The sequence below is a fragment of the Zootoca vivipara genome, chromosome 1 (genome assembly GCF_963506605.1).
Source record: "Zootoca vivipara chromosome 1, rZooViv1.1, whole genome shotgun sequence".
In the NCBI taxonomy this organism is placed as follows: domain Eukaryota; kingdom Metazoa; phylum Chordata; class Lepidosauria; order Squamata; family Lacertidae; genus Zootoca; species Zootoca vivipara.
This window is the reverse complement of record NC_083276.1, coordinates 118258275-118277359: the sequence shown is the minus strand read 5'-3', so window position 1 is coordinate 118277359 and position 19085 is coordinate 118258275. Positions and strand designations below refer to the sequence as shown.

Genomic DNA, 19085 nt, shown 5'->3' with positions numbered 1-19085 from the left:
TTGTCTGTGCTTTTCTTTCATGGGCTCCACTCCAGCAAAGCACTTAAAGGTTTGCCTAACTTCATGTGAAATCTGGGGGAATTCATAGGCTTAGCAATTGAATTTTCAATCTCTCCTTCTGGCCATATTCAGGCTAAGATCACATTTGAGTTACCAAGTAACTTAAACAGGCTCAAGTGAGGTTTATTAAATAAAAGAATCGGTTGTGCCAAAACTGGAGCTTGAACAAACAACATCTTTTCATTTCCCAAACAGAAATTGCTTTGCGGTTCTCTTGAAGAATTCCAGATGGGCAACTGCAGAGCAAAAACAACAAAGAATCCTATGACACCTTAAAGATTAACAGATTTATTGGGGGTTGTGTTTTCATGGGGTAGAGCCTACTTTTGTCAGGTGGTCACATATCTAGACTTCTTCCTGCTTCTGATCAAGTGGGCACTAATCTACGGAATCTTGTCTCACAATAAATTTGCTTTTGGGGTGTTTCGGGACATTTTGTTCAAGGAAGTTCAAGTTTGTACATGATTATTTTTATTTTTTTAATGTTGACTCCACTGGCACTGAATAACATCAAGGTGAATTACGGTGTGGCATCGCTTGACTCGGGTGCGTGCTCCTACCTGCCAAACAGCCTTCCGTCTTGTTTTGAGGAATAACACACTATTATCCTCAACGTAAAGATCTGGGAACGGAAGATCAGGTGGTCTTCAGATCGCAGCCAGAGCCCCTGGTTGAGCTGGAATTTGAAATTGGGACAGGTAGTTTGCCCGCACACAGTTTGGTGCTCCCTCCAGTGTTTCTCTTTGCATATGGCTTCGGAGAGTGCAGATTTGGTAGGCTCACCTTTAAATGTGAACAGAATCCTTGATCCCCGGTTGTTAACAAGCCATTAATTTTCATGCGGAGCTAGGGTGATCCAGGGCTTTTTTTCAGCCGGATCTCGGTTCCGGCACCTCTCAGGTACAGTGGTACCTCGGTTTATGAACACAATTGGTTCCGGAAGTCTGTTCATAAACTGAAGCGTTCATAAACTGAAGCGAACTTTCCCATTGAAAGTAATGGAAAGTGAATTAATCCGTTCCAGACGGTCCGCGGAGTAAGCGTTCATAAACTGAAGCAAACTTTACCATTGAAAGTAAGGGAAAGTGGATTAATCCGTTCCAGATGGGTCCGCAGAGTACTTAAACTGAAGCGTTCATAAACTGAAGCATGGGTGTAATTGGTTCCGGAAGTCTGTTCATAAACTGAAGCGTTCATAAACTGAAGCAAACTTTCCCATTGAAAGTAATGGAAAATGAATTAATCCGTTCCAGATGGGTCCGCAGCGTTCATAAACCGAAAATTCATAAACCGAGGTGTTCATAAACCGAGGTTCCACTGTAGTAGTAGTAGTAGTAGTAGTAGTAATAATAATAATAATAATAATAATAATAATAATAATAATAATTTATTATTTATACCCCACCCATCTGGCCGGGTCTCCCCAGCCACTCTGGGCGGCTTCCAACAGAAAAATACAACACAATAATCCATTAAACATTAAAAGCCTCCCTGAATAGGGCTGCCTTCAGATGTCTTCTAAAAGTCTGGTAGTTGTTTTCCTTTTTGACATCTGTTGGGAGGGCGTTCCACAGGGCAGGCGCCACCACCGAGAAGGCCCTCTGCCTAGTTCCCTGCAACTTGGCTTCTCGCAACGAGGTAACCGCCAGAAGGCCCTCGGTGCTGGACCTCAGTTTCCGGGCAGAATGATGGAGGTGGAGACGCTCCTTCAGGTATACTGGACCGAGGCTATTTAGGGCTTTAAAGGTCAGCACCAACACTTTGAACTGTGCTCGGAAACGTACTGGGAGCCAATGTAGATGTTTCAAGACTGGTGTTATGTGGTCTCGGCGGCCGCTCCCAGTCACCAGTCTAGCTGCCGCATTCTGGATTAGTTGTAGTTTCCGAGTCACCTTCAAAGGTAGCCCCACATAGAGCGCATTGCAGTAGTCCAAGCGGGAGATAACTAGAGCATGCACCACTCTGGTGAGACAGTCTGCAGGTAGGCGCAATTGTCATTCTAAGAGGACGAGGGAGGTGTTCATGGCGAGTTCCGGCACCTCTTTTTCTAAGCAAATAGCACTGGGATGATCTTCCCTGTTTTGTGCCCTTGCTTTGAATGCAGGTTCTATACTAACCCAGCAGCTCTTGTTCCTGTTGTCTTTCCTCTGGCCAATGTGTGCTTCCTCTCACTTTTGCTGTCTGGCAGTTAAAGCTGAGGTCTTTTTGACATGAAGGGAAATGAGGATGATCTCATTCTCTGGCCAATGGCTTGGGCCAGCCTGGACTTCCGTTGACCACAACCTTCTCCAGGGGAGGGTGACCTCTCAGTGGCCCTTATTCCTGCGGCAGCAGAGGCCACAATATCCTCTCCTTGCTGCTTCTTTTCTTAGTAACGAAGATCCCGTTTTCTCTTTGCAGGATTCCCGCTCATTCCTTCCTGCATACATGCTGTAGCAAGGACCCTATATTACAACGACAAGTAAGTCAAAATGCAATTCAGCCTGCTATCTTTGAAACAAATCTCGAGAGCACCTTTTGTGAGAGAGAAGACAGATTATTATTCTTCCCTAATTCTGATTTATTCTCTTCCTTCCAGCTGCTGGATCAGTTCAGAGACTAATCTATTGTACATCGTTCATGGTCCTATTTGTGCTGCTTTATTGGTATGAATTTTTAAAATATTACATTGGTTTTTTTATTTTAAAAAATCCTGGTTTTATGTCTTGGCTTTCATGAGGACCAGCATGATTTCCTACTTAAAAGGAAGTAGGCCTTAAAGCAGGGGTTAGCAGCTTCAGTCCAAGGTGATGATCCACGCCCACCGTGTGTGTGTGTGTGTGTGTGTGCGCGCGCGCGCACGTGTGTGTTGTTAGTTATTATATTTCTGTTAACTAGCTTCTCTGTAAGAAGATTACTTGCTCAAAACTTTCAGTGTTCTGGACAGTGGGTGCAAAATGGCCTGTTTTTATATTTCATCAAATAAATATTTTGATATACATTGGAATTTTAATTGCCAAATAGTTTTTATTTATTTATTTTTTTAAAAAAATACTTATTAGGCTGCAATCCTGCAGCTGGTTTGAGGCTGGCTGTCAACACAAGTGCAAGAGGGGAAGATCAACAGTGGAACAGAGACTCCCTTGGGAGGTGGTGGACTCTCCTTCCTTGGAGGTTCTTAAGCAGAGGTTGTGTGGTCATCTGTCATGGATGCTTAGCCGAGATTCCTGCATTTCAGGGGGTTGGACTAGATGACCCTCAGGACCTTCCAACTCTACAGGCCTATGATTCTATGATTCTATCATCCTCAGGCAGAATTATACTTATGCCACCAGAGGCCCATGTGTACCCAGAAATCTCCATCAACATAGATGTTCTGCTAGCTGTGTTCCACCAACAGCCAAAATGAGGTTGTGTGTGTGTGTGTGTGTGTGTGTGTGTGTGTGTGTGTGTCGAGGGTAGCCATAGATCTACATGATCCAATAATCTTCCACTTCCCCTGAAATGCCCCCAGAATTGACCCACAGTTATGGAAAATTCCCTACCACTACTGCCAGTATCCTGCCCTGGCTTCCATAAACTGGCAGAGCTGTGCATGCGGCGATTGTTCTGCCATGGAATTGCCCGCAATCCAATAGGATTTTCACAATGCGTTATGGAGCCTCCCCCAAAACAAGTGCAGTCATGGCCTCTCTTGCACACAGCCCACACAGGTCCTTAGCGTCGATACCGTATGACAAAATTATCCACGTTAACACTGTCCTTCTCCTTCCCTTGTAGGTGAATCTTTTTTTCCTCTTGAACATTGTGCGCGTGCTGATCACCAAGCTAAAGGTCACCCACCAAGCAGAATCCAATCTCTACATGAAGGCCGTCAGAGCCACCCTCATTTTAGTGCCGCTTCTGGGCATCGAATTTGTACTGTTTCCCTGGCGGCCCGTGGGCCATATCGCCGAGGAGATTTATGACTATGTGATGCATATCCTTATACACTATCAGGTATCAAATCTGCATGTGGAGTTTGCACTTGGGAGTACAGGAATGTCAAAAAAGAAAAGAAAAAAAGGAGTGATGTGCTCGTGATGATCAATAACTGATCCAAATGCCCCTTGCGAGCCTTGTCAGATGCATTCCAATTTTGGGTTTTGCTTAAGTGCTGTTGATAGGGACGCGGGGGGCGCTGTGGTGTAAACCACAGAGCCTAGGGCTTGCCAATTAGAAGGTTGGCGGTTTGAATCCCCACGATGGGGTGAGTTCCCATTGCTCAGTCCCAGCTCCTGCCAACCTAGCAGTTCGAAAGCACGTCAAAGTGCAAGTAGATAAATAGGTACCACTCCGGCAGGATTGTAAATGCCGTTTCCGTGCGCTGCTCTGGTTTCGCCAGAAGCAGCTTAGTCATGCTGGCCACATGACCTGGAAAAATTGCCTGCGGACAAACGCCGGCTCCCTCGGCCAGTAAAGAGAGATGAGCGCCACAACCCCAGAGTTGTTCAGGACTGGACTTAACTGTCAGGGGTCCTTTACCTTTACCTTTAACCATTGTTGATATATGCAGTACATAACGCGGGTGGCACTGTGATCTGAACCAATGAGCCTCTTGGGCTTGCCCATCAGAAGGTTGACAGTTCGAATCCCCGTGACGGGGTGAGCTCCCATTGCTCTGTCTCGGCTCCTGCCAACCTAGCAGTTCGAAAGCAAACCAGTCCAAGTAGATAAATTGGTACCGCTGTGCCAGGAAGGTAAACGCCATTTCCGTGTGCTCTGGTTCCCATCAAGGTGTCCCGTTGCGCTAGAAGCAGTTTGGTCATGCTGGCCACATGACCCGGAAAGCTGTCTGTGGACGAACCCCCTCGGCCTGAAAGTGAGATGAGCGCCGCAACCCCACAGTCGCCTTTGACTGGACTTAACCGTCCAGGGGTTCTTTACATTTTTTACCTTTACTTTATACAAAGCAGATTCACAAGGACTGGGGAGGGGAGCAGACAGTTGGTCCAACATTTTCTTCCTCTAAGAAATGTGCCCTCTACTTTGCACAATTTTGCAAGGCATAAGGAATAGAGCGGATGTGTTTGTATAGCTGGAACATAGCCTCAAAACACACTTCCCTCTACTCTGCATTTAGGCTCTGACTTCCCTGAAAAAATTAGCTCTTTTCAGCTCTTTACCACTTGCTGCTTTGACACCTTTTTCTTTTTTAAAAGGACCTTCTTCCTAATAACCAGATTTGTCTGTTTGATGGTGTTTCCAGCATTCACCAACAGGGTGGGCTCCAGATGTTTAGGACTACAACTCCACGCAGCCCAAGTCAGAATGAAGTTAGCAAAGGCTAGTGATGGCAAGAGAAAAATATTCAGAATGAGGGTCTCACTAGGGGGGGAAAGGGCAATTCCCCCCCTTTTTAAATTAATACACATTTATTCAAAAGTTGCAATACAGCTTTTTCCACTGCCATAGTATCACAGAATGATCACTCCAATCTTCAATCCCTTGTCACTGTCATGTCAGCTCACCGAATACCCTCAGTAGGAACCCAACCGATCTGGTTTGCTAGATGTTTCCACTTAATATATTCCCTGCACAAACACCTCTGGTGGCATTAAAATACCCTGTTCTTCTCCAATAAAAGAGAATGGCACCAACGTAGCAGAAAGTCAGAGCTCAAAGCAGCCGAGAACCAGTGCAGGAAAATGTGTCCCTCTGAGTTTCTGAATTGCATCTGAATTTTATTAAGTGTGTTTGTCTCATAAGATTTACAACTTCTTGTTTTGTTCCACAGGGCTTGTTGGTGGCAACCATTTTCTGCTTTTTTAATGGCGAGGTACAGTAACTGATTTCTTTACTTTTTACAAATGAAGGTTCTTTCACATCACGATACATTTGTGTGAAATTGCTGGTTTGTCCTTGCTTCCATTTCCCACCACAAAGCTGAGGAGAAACATTTCTTTTAGCCCTGTGAACTCTTTTAGCCCTGTGTACATGGTGAGCTGCTTTGCACAAAAGACTCAAAATGTGGAACAGCTTCCACATAGCTGGGTTTTAATCATCTCGCACAGTGGCCATTTCTTCATGTACCTCACAAACTACTTGGTCCTCCTGTGCAAGCTAGGATAATTGGTCTCCTTCAGTCATTTGCTACAGAAAACGGATGTTGGTATGAGATGGAAAATCCCTCTTGAAGAAGGAAATACACTTCCGTACCATTCAGTACTGGATTCACAGAGGAGTGGTAATACCATTGAGAGTCTGTTACCAATAAATGGATTCCTGGAATTATGTGGCTCGAATCCTAAGTTTATTTAAGGACGTTTGTGGAAGGAAACTTTCCCTTCCTCTGAGACCAGCAGCTACTTACACACACCCCAAAAAACCCTTTCTAGTGGTGTGTGTGTGTGTGTGTGTGTGTGTGTGTGTGTGTGTGTGTGTCGGGGGCCCATTTGGGATGAGATGCAGGGAACGGAAGGGGTGGGAAAGTGATGGGAAACTTTCCTCCCATGGACTTCCTTAAATTATATTGAAAGCCCAGTTTATGTAAGCAGCTGTGGAAACGCACGAATATTTCTGTTTCCTCCAGTATGGTGAATGTGCAGCAATGCACTACTTCTGCATCACTGAGAACCAGGGGGGGGGGCTGGGGGATAGCAACTCAAGCATCTCCCCATAAAAATGAGAAGCCAAAAGAGGACACAGTTGTACATCCCACCATAGTAGGGAAGACCGTGGGCAAGTTGAATGATGGGACAACTGAATCTGCTGCTCACAGCAGCTTCAAGCTCCCTTCTGCTCCTCCTGACCATGGTTGTTTATCTTTAAACCCAACTCAGACAGGAAAACCCTTCAAACAGAGGGCCCCTCTAAACAGAAGACTGACAGCCTTTCAAATACAGTAGATGGTTGCCCTCTATGAAGTGGGGTACAAGGCCACTCTAAATGCAGATGGTATTATAATACTAGGGGAGGGTCGCCATATTTCAAAAACTAAAAGCCAGGACACCCCAAAAGTTGTTGCGTTTTTTTTCTTTTTTATATAATAATACCCAAAAAAGCAATTTTTCGATCGACTTGCCTAAATCCAGGACAAAGCACCACCTTTGAAATCCCAGTAATGTCTGGGGAAATCCAGACATTTTTCAGGGGCTGATTCCTTTTTAGCATGATTCTGCACACACAGCACAACATGATCACATTCCATCTTTCTCTTTTTTCAGTGGGTATTTATTTATGGTTAATGAGTTTTCCCCACATAAAATTCCAATAATAAAATTTATTTTTTTATTTTCAACTTCCCAACCCATTTTCCGTGATGTTATTCTTATTCCCTCTTTGCTGCACCCCATCTTCCCTCTTTTTTTAATCATTATCCTGACAAAATAATCTCACATTCTTTCTGTTGCTCGTAGTCCGAAGCCTGGTCGTGGGTTCTTCATATTGTAATATTTCTTCAAATAATCCGAAAAGGGATTCCATTCTCCCCACCCTACCCCAAAAAACTCAGCCATCATTAAATTCTCTTATTTTAGCTGTTAGCTTTGCTGATTCAACATAGCCCATTACTTTCCTTATCCATTCTTATTTAGCGGGAACTTCTTCATCTTTCCATTTCCATGTCCAAGTATCCTAGCTGCTATCGTCTCCAGTATTTGACAAAGCAGATTCAGTAACCTTCCACTCCTGATGTCAACGGTTCTCAGAGGGGATGGGTTCTGGGTTCTGCATACCTTTTGCCAAAGCTGCTGGTAAACTCCGCTTCCTGTTGCACAGGTGGCCTCCCATATTGTATAAACGGAAACTATTGTAAAACAGAACATCCTTCCATAGCCCTTCTGCAAACAAACACAGGCCTCGTGTGCCTTCATCTGTTTTATCTCATGTATTTTTAAACAAGGTAGGAAAGCAGACTGAGCTCTATTCAGGAAGTGGCATTTCCATCAGCGCCGCGAAAATGTGAATCACATTTGCTGATTGAAAACCCTTGCCAGATTATGCGGATGCATAACGTTTAGGAAGCTATGGTGCTTTAAACCATGCTGAACATCTCACGTCGGTCAACGTGTTTTGGGGATATTTATTGTTTCCATTTGTACAGAGGTCACCAGGCAATCTCCCACCCAGGGGTCACCAGGTCCAGGCCTACTTAATTTCAGAAATTAAACCAGAGGGTTTCAACCTTTTCGAGTCCATGGCTCCCTTGACCAACTGCATTCTTTGTGTGGCTCCCCTTGAGTCAGTTCATAAGGAAGGATTCCACCATTGTGTCTGTTGCTGTTCACATTGAGGAGGAGGAATAAAAAAAAAAATTGTCCAGTAGCACCTTAGAGACCAACTTAAGGTCCTACTGGACAATTTTTTATTTATTTTGACTGTGTCAGACCAACACGGCTATCTACCTGAATTGAATTTATTTATTCAGACCAACACGGCTACCTACCTGAACTGAGGAAGAGGGAGAGCCAGTCAATGGAGTCCGTGCCTCCGGTCCTTGAGCCCCTGCTTAATTCAAATATATAAGCTATTCAAAATTAGGAGCATAAGGTGAAGACAGTGCCAGATTATCAAATAAGCAGAGTAGGCACCAGCCTATAGGTCCTATGACAGCAGATCAAAATTATATTGATTTGATCTTGAAATTGGTTTATTAACATTCTTGTTTGGTAAAAGCAAAACAAAAAACCACCAACATATTAGGAGATAATTTGCTGGTGGAGGGGGCTCCACGGGGTTTAATCTGGCACTGGGAGATGAAAGCAAATGTGTGCCATTTTCTATGCTTTCCTTCTTTCTGATATGGCACCCGAGGCAGCCATCTTTGCCAACCTGTCCTCTGTCCTCTTCTTCCCTGAAATAGGTCCAGTCTGTTCTGAGGAGGAACTGGAAGCAATACAGGATCCAATTTGAGCACAGCTTTTCTCACTCGGACGCCCTTCGCTCGGCTTCCTACACAGCCTCCTCGATCGTCGACGGTCAAAGCTTCAGCTACAATCGCGAGTGCAACGGTGAATATATGAACGGCAAAAGCATTTACGACACGGAAAATGTTGTTTTTAAAGCCGAGAAGCTGTACGGCTGATTCTCAAAGACTCTTTATTCCCACCCTCATGATATTTTGAAAGGATGACTCCAGGAGCCAGCAAGACAGTCCCCCCCCACCCACTCACACTTTTTTTGGTCAGTCTTTGAACTCGGCTACTCTTGAAGGATGTGACGGATTTCAATTTCTTTCTCACATGTGCTCATGCCTTAGCATATCTCGGCATGTGAGTGCTTGCTCTTTGTTTGTACACTGGAGCTGGTCTTGCCCACCAACTGAAGTTTCATGCTCTGACCTCTGGGTGCCCAACCTTCGGAGAAATACTGGCTGAAGTTTTCACGGGGATCAATCAAGCTCTAGATCTACATATGTGTTTTGTACATATAGATATGTGTCAGGATAGATAGACGTTGCCTCTTCGGCTTCTACCGTGTAGACAAAGTGGGCAATTCTTTTGTATGACGGGAATCAAGGGAAGTTTCGGTTTATTTTCAGCGGTTTTGTATCATGACTGTGGGTTGTCCAAGAGGCTGTTTTGTATGCTCAGAAGAACTCGTAAATGCTGTATTTATCATGTCGTGTTGTCTTAAGTGCAGCCAGCAGAGCAGCCTAAATAAGTATTGGAAAGGATGCAATGATTGTAAAGTATTCTATATGTTGACTGTGCAACATTTAACTCTGACAAAGATAGATATAAATCTGCAGTATAGACAATGGCTCTGATTTGATTGACATTAGTCGTTGACTAACCTGCTCCATTTGCTTCAGTGGGACATGCTATAATACAATGGACCCTTACTTGAGATTGAGGCCCATGGAATTTGATGTGAACAGCTCCTGGGTATATATGAACAGGATTGGGCCGTTAGTCACAACTTGCTTTCTCTGACCCAATGATTTAGCTCGTATTGACCACTATTTGAAATGCAGGGTGTCACAAAGCCATGGGGAATCTTCGGGCCCGAATGCTATGCTTTGCTTCTTCATCTTTTCGTTCAGCTCCTCTAAGGAATCTCTCCCTCGAGTTTCCCTTTCCTTTTTGCACAAGGATCTGTTTTTGAATGTGCACAAAGTGAAGCGACCGTGTGCTCCTTGGTGCACATTGTCGAATAGCATATATGAAGTTTGCACTAGAGGAAGTAGCAGGTTTGTATTTCGTAAGAGGAAGAAAATCAGGCACTTAAAACTCACATTCAGTGATGCGCAATGCAATGCAATGCAATGCAACACAATGCAATTAATCGTTTCCAGCTGGTTTGTCTCCTAGGTCCTAGATGTTTCAGCCAGAGCACAGATTTGGATGTACTGCAGCTGCGCACTCTTCTTGTGGTACAGAAACCTGGCTGACTATATACTGATGGGAAAGGCAGTGATGGGAGAATGAGTTGGCCATAGCTAAGGCTTATGGACCCAGGAGTCTGCATTGGCGGCAGCGCTTACAGTAATTTGGTATAGAAGGCATAGGGCAGGGATTAGGGCTGGGCAGTATCTGTTTTTCAACATCATGGTATATTGCCAGCCAAACGTCACAATATACCAATCTATCACGGTGTTGGAAATAAGGATGGAACTATGTAGAGGTGAACCGTAGGGCTAGGCAGTATTCGGTTTCCAGCTTCCTGATACATTGTGATAAACTGATCTATCGCAAGGTCTGAAATAAGGATGGAGCTGTTTTTAAACTTGGCGATATATCACCAGCGAAACATCGCGATGTACTGATATATCACGATGTCAAGTTATGCAGAGGCGTTGACCGGCCCTCACGGTTCTCCCCACATTGTAAGTTTTTCATAGCGTGTACGCATCATGATTTGCAATGTATTGCCAGGTCCAAAACTATGAAGACGATGTCGTGATATGGACTCCGAACTGGACTTCAAATCGCTATATTGCCCAGCCCTAACAGGTCAAAAGAGGTGCTAGAAAAAGAGGTGCTGGAACTCACCATGAAAGCCACCCTTGTTCTCTTATAATGGCAATGGCACCGACCTGAGAGGGGTCGGAATCGAGTTCCGGTGAGTTCCAGCTGGAAAAAAAGCCCTGGGGATGAGGAACCTGTGGCACCTCCGATGTTGCTGGACTGCAACTCCTCTCATTCCACGTATACCCCCCAAAATACTTAAATCCAGCAGAAGTCAGTGGGATGCAATGTAGCTTAACTGCATGCAAGAAAACCTTCTGGGAGCCTTAGCCTCTTGAGGTCTGCATGTAAGTGTGATATTCTTGTTTCTCATGCCTTTCCCAAACTTTATTCTGCTGTCTCCACTTACACTGAGAAGGGCTTTAGTCTGTGGATAACACCACTGGTGCATTTTTAAATGATGAGGTATTTTAATTTTAGATCATGCATATTGACTAGCAGGAAAAAGCTACGAGAGCACATGGACCTAAGGTGAAATAAATTCCCCAAAAGACTTAGGAACAAAGAAAATGGGTGTGGGGGTGTGTGGTGGTTCCTTTAAAATGTCTACTCACTGCTACTGGTGATAGAGCAGTCTCATACCAATGTGGTTCAACTTCTGACTTCTTATGAAAGGACTGGCAAGGAACAAAATGAAGCCCCTTCGTCTTTCTCAGAACAACATCTGCCTAGAAATGCCATGGTGCAATGTGAAGTGTTCCATTTCCTTGTTTTTTTCAAGGTTGTATGTTAATTGTCATTTAACAGGCTTCAATAGGCAGCTAATTTTGTGATTAATGCTTTTGAGGTTTGAAAAAGCTTTGAATGGTTGCCATCACGATCGCATAATCGCATTCAGATGCTTTAGGGAAAGCTCGGCAAATTCTTGTTATTTTGTTATTTAGGATGGCATTTGGCGGAGTAATGAAATGTATTGAAACAGCCATGTGGTGTTACAAAATTCTAGCCACTGGGTTCTTGGAGCCATTCCTGTCATTTGAAAAAGCATGGATTTATTCAGGGTTGTGTGTTGCCTGTGATTCCATGGCAGTGCGTAAACTCTACAGGATTCATGTTCCTAAGAATATCTTCTTCTTTTTAGATTTATAAAAAAAAATGGTTGAAAAATGTGTGGTCCGATCTCAGAATCCAGGAGTCAGAGGGAAATCTTCCACTGAAAGATCCTTCCAGTCCCTTTGGGTAGCTCCTCCTCTCCGTGACTAAATTATGCAAATATATTCCATTTTATGTAGGTCACAGCATTCAGATTTTGGGTGCAAAGGAGTTTTTAAATCTTAATTTTCACTAGCTTACAGTGCTGTACTTACAGTGTGTCATCTGGAAACACATCTGGGCCTAAAGTTGCACAATAAACATGTTTTAATTCTATTAGACGCATCTTTCTTGGAGAGATGACACACAGATTTGCCCTACCCACGGTGTCACTGAAGGACAGATGTTCGTTTTACAACTTTCTTTTCTGTGGAGCTTGCTCATGGGTGCGGTACCTTAGGGCTCTTCCCTTCCTTTTCAAAAGCCATGCAAAAGGAGAGCTTTGAAATGTCATTTTGTCTGTAGATTTTAATCTAGCAGGCTGCTGCGTTGGCCCAAATCTGAGGTAAAGTCAGAATCGTTTCATTGCATCCAAAGCCAAGCTGTGAGTCTCGGGACATGCTGTGACTTTCTTTTGTAAGCAGGGCGAGAAGGCTCTGCATATGCAGTCTGGAATCAGGAATATTCCTTCCAAAGAAGACGATGGAAAGCACTGGAAACACAGAACTTTGGATTGTGGCCATGCGTGCCACGATGCACCTCAACAACAGCCATTCCTTTCTTTATTTCTAAGTAACTCCACCTCTGCTCCCCTCCCCCCCCAAAAAAAAGAATTCTTACTTTCTTTGAGACCCACATATCATTTCTGTACACTGTCCTGGATGTTAGGTCATTGTAACTTGAGTGCTACAACGCTATCAGCTTAGGCCTTTTTCAACCTGCATGGACATTACGTGATCCACCTATCACTTGTGGATTCTCAGGTGACTACAGTCGTACCTTGGAAGTCGAATGGAATCTGTTCTGGAATTCCGTTCGACTTCCAAAACATTCAGAAACCAAAGCATGGCTTCTGATTGGCTGAAGAGGCTCCTGCAGCCAATCAGAAGCCGCAGAAGCATTGTCGGACGTTCGGGTTCCAAAAGAACATTCACAAACCGGAACAATCACTTCCAGGTTTTTCGGCGTTCGGGAGCCAAAGCGTCTGAGTTCCAGGGCGTTCAGGATCCAAGGTACGACTGTATATGAGCTCTCTGTATGGGAATATATTGCAACTGAGTAGATATCGGGTGATAAGAAAGTTCTCTCTGTGGTGATTAATTGTCGCTTGATATTTCAGCCAAGAGACAACCATGTCTGTATGAGCCAGCCCTTAGTGGCTCGAACCCAGAGTTATTCCTCATCTACAGGGCAATCAATCCATTCTTGCATGGATGGTGTATCCTCTTATAAATGTGGTTAGTAAACTAGCATCTTGGAATAATGGCACTTTTTGAAGGCAGTTCAACATTCTTTTACAGTCATCATTTTACTAACCTAAGAAGTCAAAAAAGGGATTTTTATTTCATTTTAAAGTATTTCGCCTTACATCTGGTATCTCATAATAATGACTATCTAAATTTTAGTGTTACAGTACTAGATATTTCTTCAAATGAATGAATATCTGTTTTATTTTTCCTTCTGCTGCTGATGCGTTCAGTTAATAAAATGTCAGAAACTACTATTTGAGTGTGATCCTTAAAAGATTCTTAGTTGCTCTTCTTCTCCACCAAGGTTAACACACACTTCAATCTCTCCCTGCCCTCCAGGGGCTTTCATTGCATTTCTGGACTCTTGGAGGTTGCCCATTTTTTCCAATGCCATGGTCAATCAGGCAACATCCAAGACTGAATCATGTTAATGGATGATTTACAAGGGCAGGGACAGTCCCAGATTTAGGATGGAGGACCCACATCAGTGCCTCTGAAGCAGGGAGAAACCATGGGCCAAAAACTCATAAAGTTTGCTTTTTGTTGCCTTTCACACTCTGCCAGTGACCTCCTCTGCAGCCATTGGGGTTGGGTGTACTCTGCTCCCCTCCTCTGTCAGTCCATCTACCTGCTTGCCTTCCTCCCTCCCTCCCTCCCTTTCCCCTCCTTCTGCAACTCTTGCCCAAACTCTCCACCTTCCTTCCCTCTAAGCCCCACTGGGTGCTTCACTCACACTTCTAATAGTGAGCATGGAGCCCAAAGGCTGCAGAAAGTCCCCAGAATTATACCCTAGCAATCATTCATCTAGACGCCCGATTAATTTCTGCCCAGCCATTTCTTTCAGCAGAAATTAAACAGCACTGCTTCATTGTTCCATATCTTGGATAGTTCACGGCCCATCCAGAAGAGTCCTCCTGCCTTCTCCTTCTTTGGCAAAGTGCCAAATAACTCATTGAAGAACATCACAGGATAGGACCACTCATAGGTGCAAACTCCCTGGGGCCCTGGGTGCCAGAGCACCCACAAAATTCACCATGAAGGGGCCGGGCACCCACAAATTTTGGTGCCAGGGCTATGCACACTGCATGGCACCCACGACCCCGACCACCCACGGTTGTGGGGCCAAGCTGGCACTCCTGGCACTAGCACAATTAGAGGGATGACCAAAGAGAGTAGAGTTTGTTGGATGGTGGCAATTCATTAATTGCCTGCAAATTACTTTGGGGTGTTCTACTAAATTTAGGTACGATTGTTCAAATTTTAGCCCTTAAGCGGAAAATAGAAAATAAGCAAAGCCTGCAATGCAGAGAAATGTAAAATGCCTATGTGTGCACAGGGACTGTGAGGATCACAGGAGAGATAAACAATAATAAGAGAGCTGGCATCTAACTTAAAGCACTTGTGCCCTCCTGATGTTTGCAAACTTGCATGAGCATCTGTGTGCAAGAACCCTCCTTTCGGGCTGATGGAAGGTGTTACTGAAAGTCAAGCAAAGCCCATTCCCTTTGTAGGAGAGATGGCTGGAGAGTTTGTTGTGTCTTTATAAAAAGCCTGGTTTATTTACAGATGCTCCAGATAAGAGATTTATAGGGTTGCGTCCTACATGAACAGGCAGTGTTCATTCCAAAATAACATCACTCCCAGATGTGAAAGTTAACAGGCTCTGGGCATATAAAGCCAAACAATCTGCTTCTCATGAGTTTTTTTTCCTCCCCCAGCTGCTAAAGCTGCCACAATAAAACAAGCTTCTACAACCCCTAGGGTTGCCATACTTCAAAAAGTAAAATCCAGGACACCCTGAAAGTTTTTCAGTTTGGGTTTTATTTTGGGGAGGGGGTGGGGAATCCAAAAGTTGTTGAGCATTTTTTAGACCAAAAAAAACATGTGATTGACTTGGCTAAGATCCCTAGACATACGGTACCCCAAACCACCCCCTACTCCTCGCTGGTTACAAGAAAAACCGCATGAGTTCGATATGGCCGCCAGCCTAAAACAGGATTCCTTTTACCTGTTAGTTACTACAGTGGTACCTCAGTTTACAAACACAATTGGTTCCGGAAGTCTGTACATAACCTGAAGCGTACTTAACCTGAAGTGAACTTTCCCACTGAAAGTAATGGAAAGTGGATTAATCCGTTCCAGACGGTCCGTGGAGTACTTAAACTGAAGCGTACTTAACCTGAAGCGAACGTTCCCATTGAAAGTAATGGAAAGTGGATTAATCTGTTCCAGACGGTCCGTGGAGTACTTAAACTGAAGCGTACTTAACATGAGGTATGAGTGTAATTGGTTCTGGAAGTCCGTACTTAACCTGAAGCATACTTAACCTGAAGCAAACTTTCCCATTGAAAGTAATGGAAAGTGGATTAATCCATTCCAGACAGGTCCGCGGAGTGCTTAAACTGAAAATACTCAAACCGAGGCGTACTTAAACCGAGGTATGACTGTATTTATACATTTGCACTGTCGAACCTTACCTTCTCTGGTGACCTGGGCCCAAGCTTTTCTTGAAAGTTAAAATAAGGAAAATCTGATGTAGACTTGTTCCATTCCTTTACTGAAGTCACTTTCTGATAAACAGCCAAACAACAATAATAATACAAAACAAAAAATCTAACTCAAATACATAAGAGAGCTTGGATAACCCAGTCTTTTTGGCAGGTCACAAGGATGTGCTGTTTTGGCATGAGGGAATTATTTGTTGTTTCCTTCAAAACAACAGCCCAGATAAAAACTGATGAACGTACAGTTCTGTTTTACAATTTCTACAAAGAGAAAATGTTAGTCGATTCAATTCCTTGTCTCTCATACAACAAATGAATGTTGAGAAAGAAAGTTGAAAAAGCTAACATCCTCAAATATTCAGTTTTTCATTCTTTTTATTGGAAATGGAAATGAATTAGTTTTTCTCCTTTCCTTAATCATTTTAAATGTGTAGTACTGTAATACAGAATGTTTGACCGCAAAAATTCCAGCAGCAGGGGGGAGAATACAATATATCATGAAGGCTATAATAAATAAGAACGAACACACAGGAGAAAAAATATATTGTAAATATGGTAATAACTATTACATATATTTATTAATAAATATGAATAAAAAAGACTCGGAAATCTCTCACACAACAATTAATACCTTCGTATGGACATTGAGACATTGTTCAATTCCAGTAATTGTATGAAAGGGGTCTCCTCCCTTCCATTAAGGGCTTACTGTTTGTTTCCATGGAAGTGATTTTAAAATGTGAAACTTTATACACTCAGGGAATTTCTTTTTTGTTCACCGAGGCTGACAAATGCTGGAAGGGTTGTGCATGTGTTTTGCTAAGAGTTGTGAAACTGCACATGCTCAGAATATTTTTTTTCTGGTCCACGAAAGCTTATTCCTCAGGCTTTTATATACTGTACATTATTTACACAATGAGTCCCATCTGATTGGCTGATTCTGCTTCCCTCCTGGAGCCCGATTGGTCTTCTCCTGCAGGCCAATCAGTTGTTGCATTCTACGATCCTACCAGCCTAATAGGCTGATTAACTTCCTCCTGGGGTCTGATTGGGCTGCTCCTACAAGCCAATCAGTTGCTGCATTCTATGATCCTACCTGCCTATTGTTCTAGAATCCAAGATTGGTACATAAAACTGGGCCTGGGTATGGGCTAGGGCCACGTCACAGCCCCTACGGGGACCCCACAGGGTGCCACTATCTGATGTAAGTTATAAGGCACCCCCTATCGGGGGTTTACCCTTCTGTGGACTCCCTGCAGGTGGGCAGGAGTCAAGATATAGCCTGGCTTCGCCCCAATGCCTTAGCCAAACCGCTCACATCTGTAACCAATAAAGTTGTGGCCTATTTGAACCCACAAACCAAAATACTCCATGTCAGTGTGTTTTATTGTTTTTCTGGGAACTTTGTGGCTCGGGTGCCTTGGCATGCAAATGCCGCTGGGGGTTGCAGGGTGGGCCCTCAGTAGTACACACATAATGACAAATGCTGTGCAGGAAAGAAATGGCATAATATATCTGAACCTTAATCTAAAGAAGCACAGTACAGTTCCTGCTTCATCATCATCATCATCATCATTATTAGTTTATCCCTTTAGGTCAGGGGTCAGCAAACTTTTTCAGCAGGGGGCCGGTCCACTGTCCCTCAGACCTTGTGGGGGGCCGGACTATATTTTGAAAAAAAATAATGAACGAATTCCTATGCCCCACAAATAACCCAGAGCTGCATTTTAAATAAAAGGACACATTCTACTCATGTAAAAACATGCTGATTCCCGGACTGTCCGCGGGCCAGATTTAGAAGGCGATTGGGCTGCATCCGGCCCCCGGGCCTTAGTTTGGGAACCCCTGCTTTAGGCACTTGGCTTTGTGCACAGAAACAACTTTGCAGCCGTCAAGAACAGAGCAGGATGGCACTCTCACAAGATTTGAACTGGGCCGAATGCAGGATTTGTAAAGAAGGCTAAATCCCACGTGACTCATTAATACTTGTGCATGCATCCACTGTCGAAACCTGACAGAGAGCTTGAAAAATAACAAAGTACAGTAGTTATTTTGTGCCTTTTCTGAGTCGCATCGCCCTTAGGCAGGGCTGCCTTCGCCTCTTTGTTGTTGGTGGCGAGGATGTGCTCCTCCTGTCAGCGTGCAGAATGTTACCATCTGCAGCGTGAGGTGGTGAGAATATGTCCTTAGGCAGATGAACGTGCCTTAATCCAGCCTTCCCCAACCTTGTGCCCTCCAGATAATAGTGATTTAATAATCATTTTATTATTTATACCCCGCCCATCTGGCTGGGTCGCCCCAGCCACTCTGGGCGGCTTCCACCACATACAAAAACATATGAAAACATCAAACATTAAAAACTTTCCGATACAGAGCTGCCTTCAGATGTCTTCTAAAACAGGGGTGGCCAACTCCCAAGAGACTGCGATCTACTCACTAAAGACTGGCAGTGACCTACCCCCTATTTTGGGGTTCAGGTCAAAGTTGTTGAGATTTTTTTTTAGGAAGTAAAGCCCTGTTATGTGGAGTTCAGTTCAAATTGTTGAACTTCTTTTAGGGAGGAGGGAAGGCCCATTTTGGGGGGGGGGGTAAAGGGCCAAAATGTTGAGCTTTTTCTAGGGGAGCCAGAGTTGTTCAGCTTCTTTGGGGGGAGCCACTGATCTACCAGTGATCTACCACAGACATCCAGTGATCTCCCAGTAGATCACGATCTACCTGTTGGACGTGTCTGTTCTAAAAGTTGTGTGGTTCTTTATCTCTCTGATGTCTGATGGGAGGGTGTTCCACTGCCGAGAAGGCCCTCTACCTGATTCCCTGTAACTTCGCTTCTCGGAGTGAGGTAGCCTGCAGAAGACCCTCTGAGGTGGTCCTCAGTCTGGACAATGGAGGTGGAGACATTCCTTCATTTATACTGGAGGAGATACTTTGGACGACAACTTCCTAGCTGCGGCTGATGGAAATTGTCATTAAACCAACTTCAGTCTGCAGTATAGGATACAGCTTTTGCGTTTCCCATGGATTGCTATGTTTGGAAGATGCCCTGGTTTCTTTCTTCTGATCCCCACAGGTAGACAAATATGCAGCATCTTCCA

The 19085-nt window shown here is 44.0% G+C and overlaps 1 protein-coding gene across 1 annotated transcript in view; it reads left to right on the top strand.

Annotated features, from left to right (window-relative positions):
- CALCRL (calcitonin receptor like receptor) overlaps nt 1-12932 on the top strand; it is an 82184-nt gene extending 69252 nt beyond the window's left edge. The window contains 5 exon segments of the mRNA XM_060281269.1: nt 2461-2521; nt 2639-2705; nt 3820-4038; nt 5816-5857; nt 8882-12932. Coding sequence (XP_060137252.1) covers nt 2461-2521; nt 2639-2705; nt 3820-4038; nt 5816-5857; nt 8882-9103 — 611 coding nt within the window. The 3' untranslated portion in view covers nt 9104-12932.
- The last annotated feature ends 6153 nt before the right edge of the window (nt 12933-19085 follow it).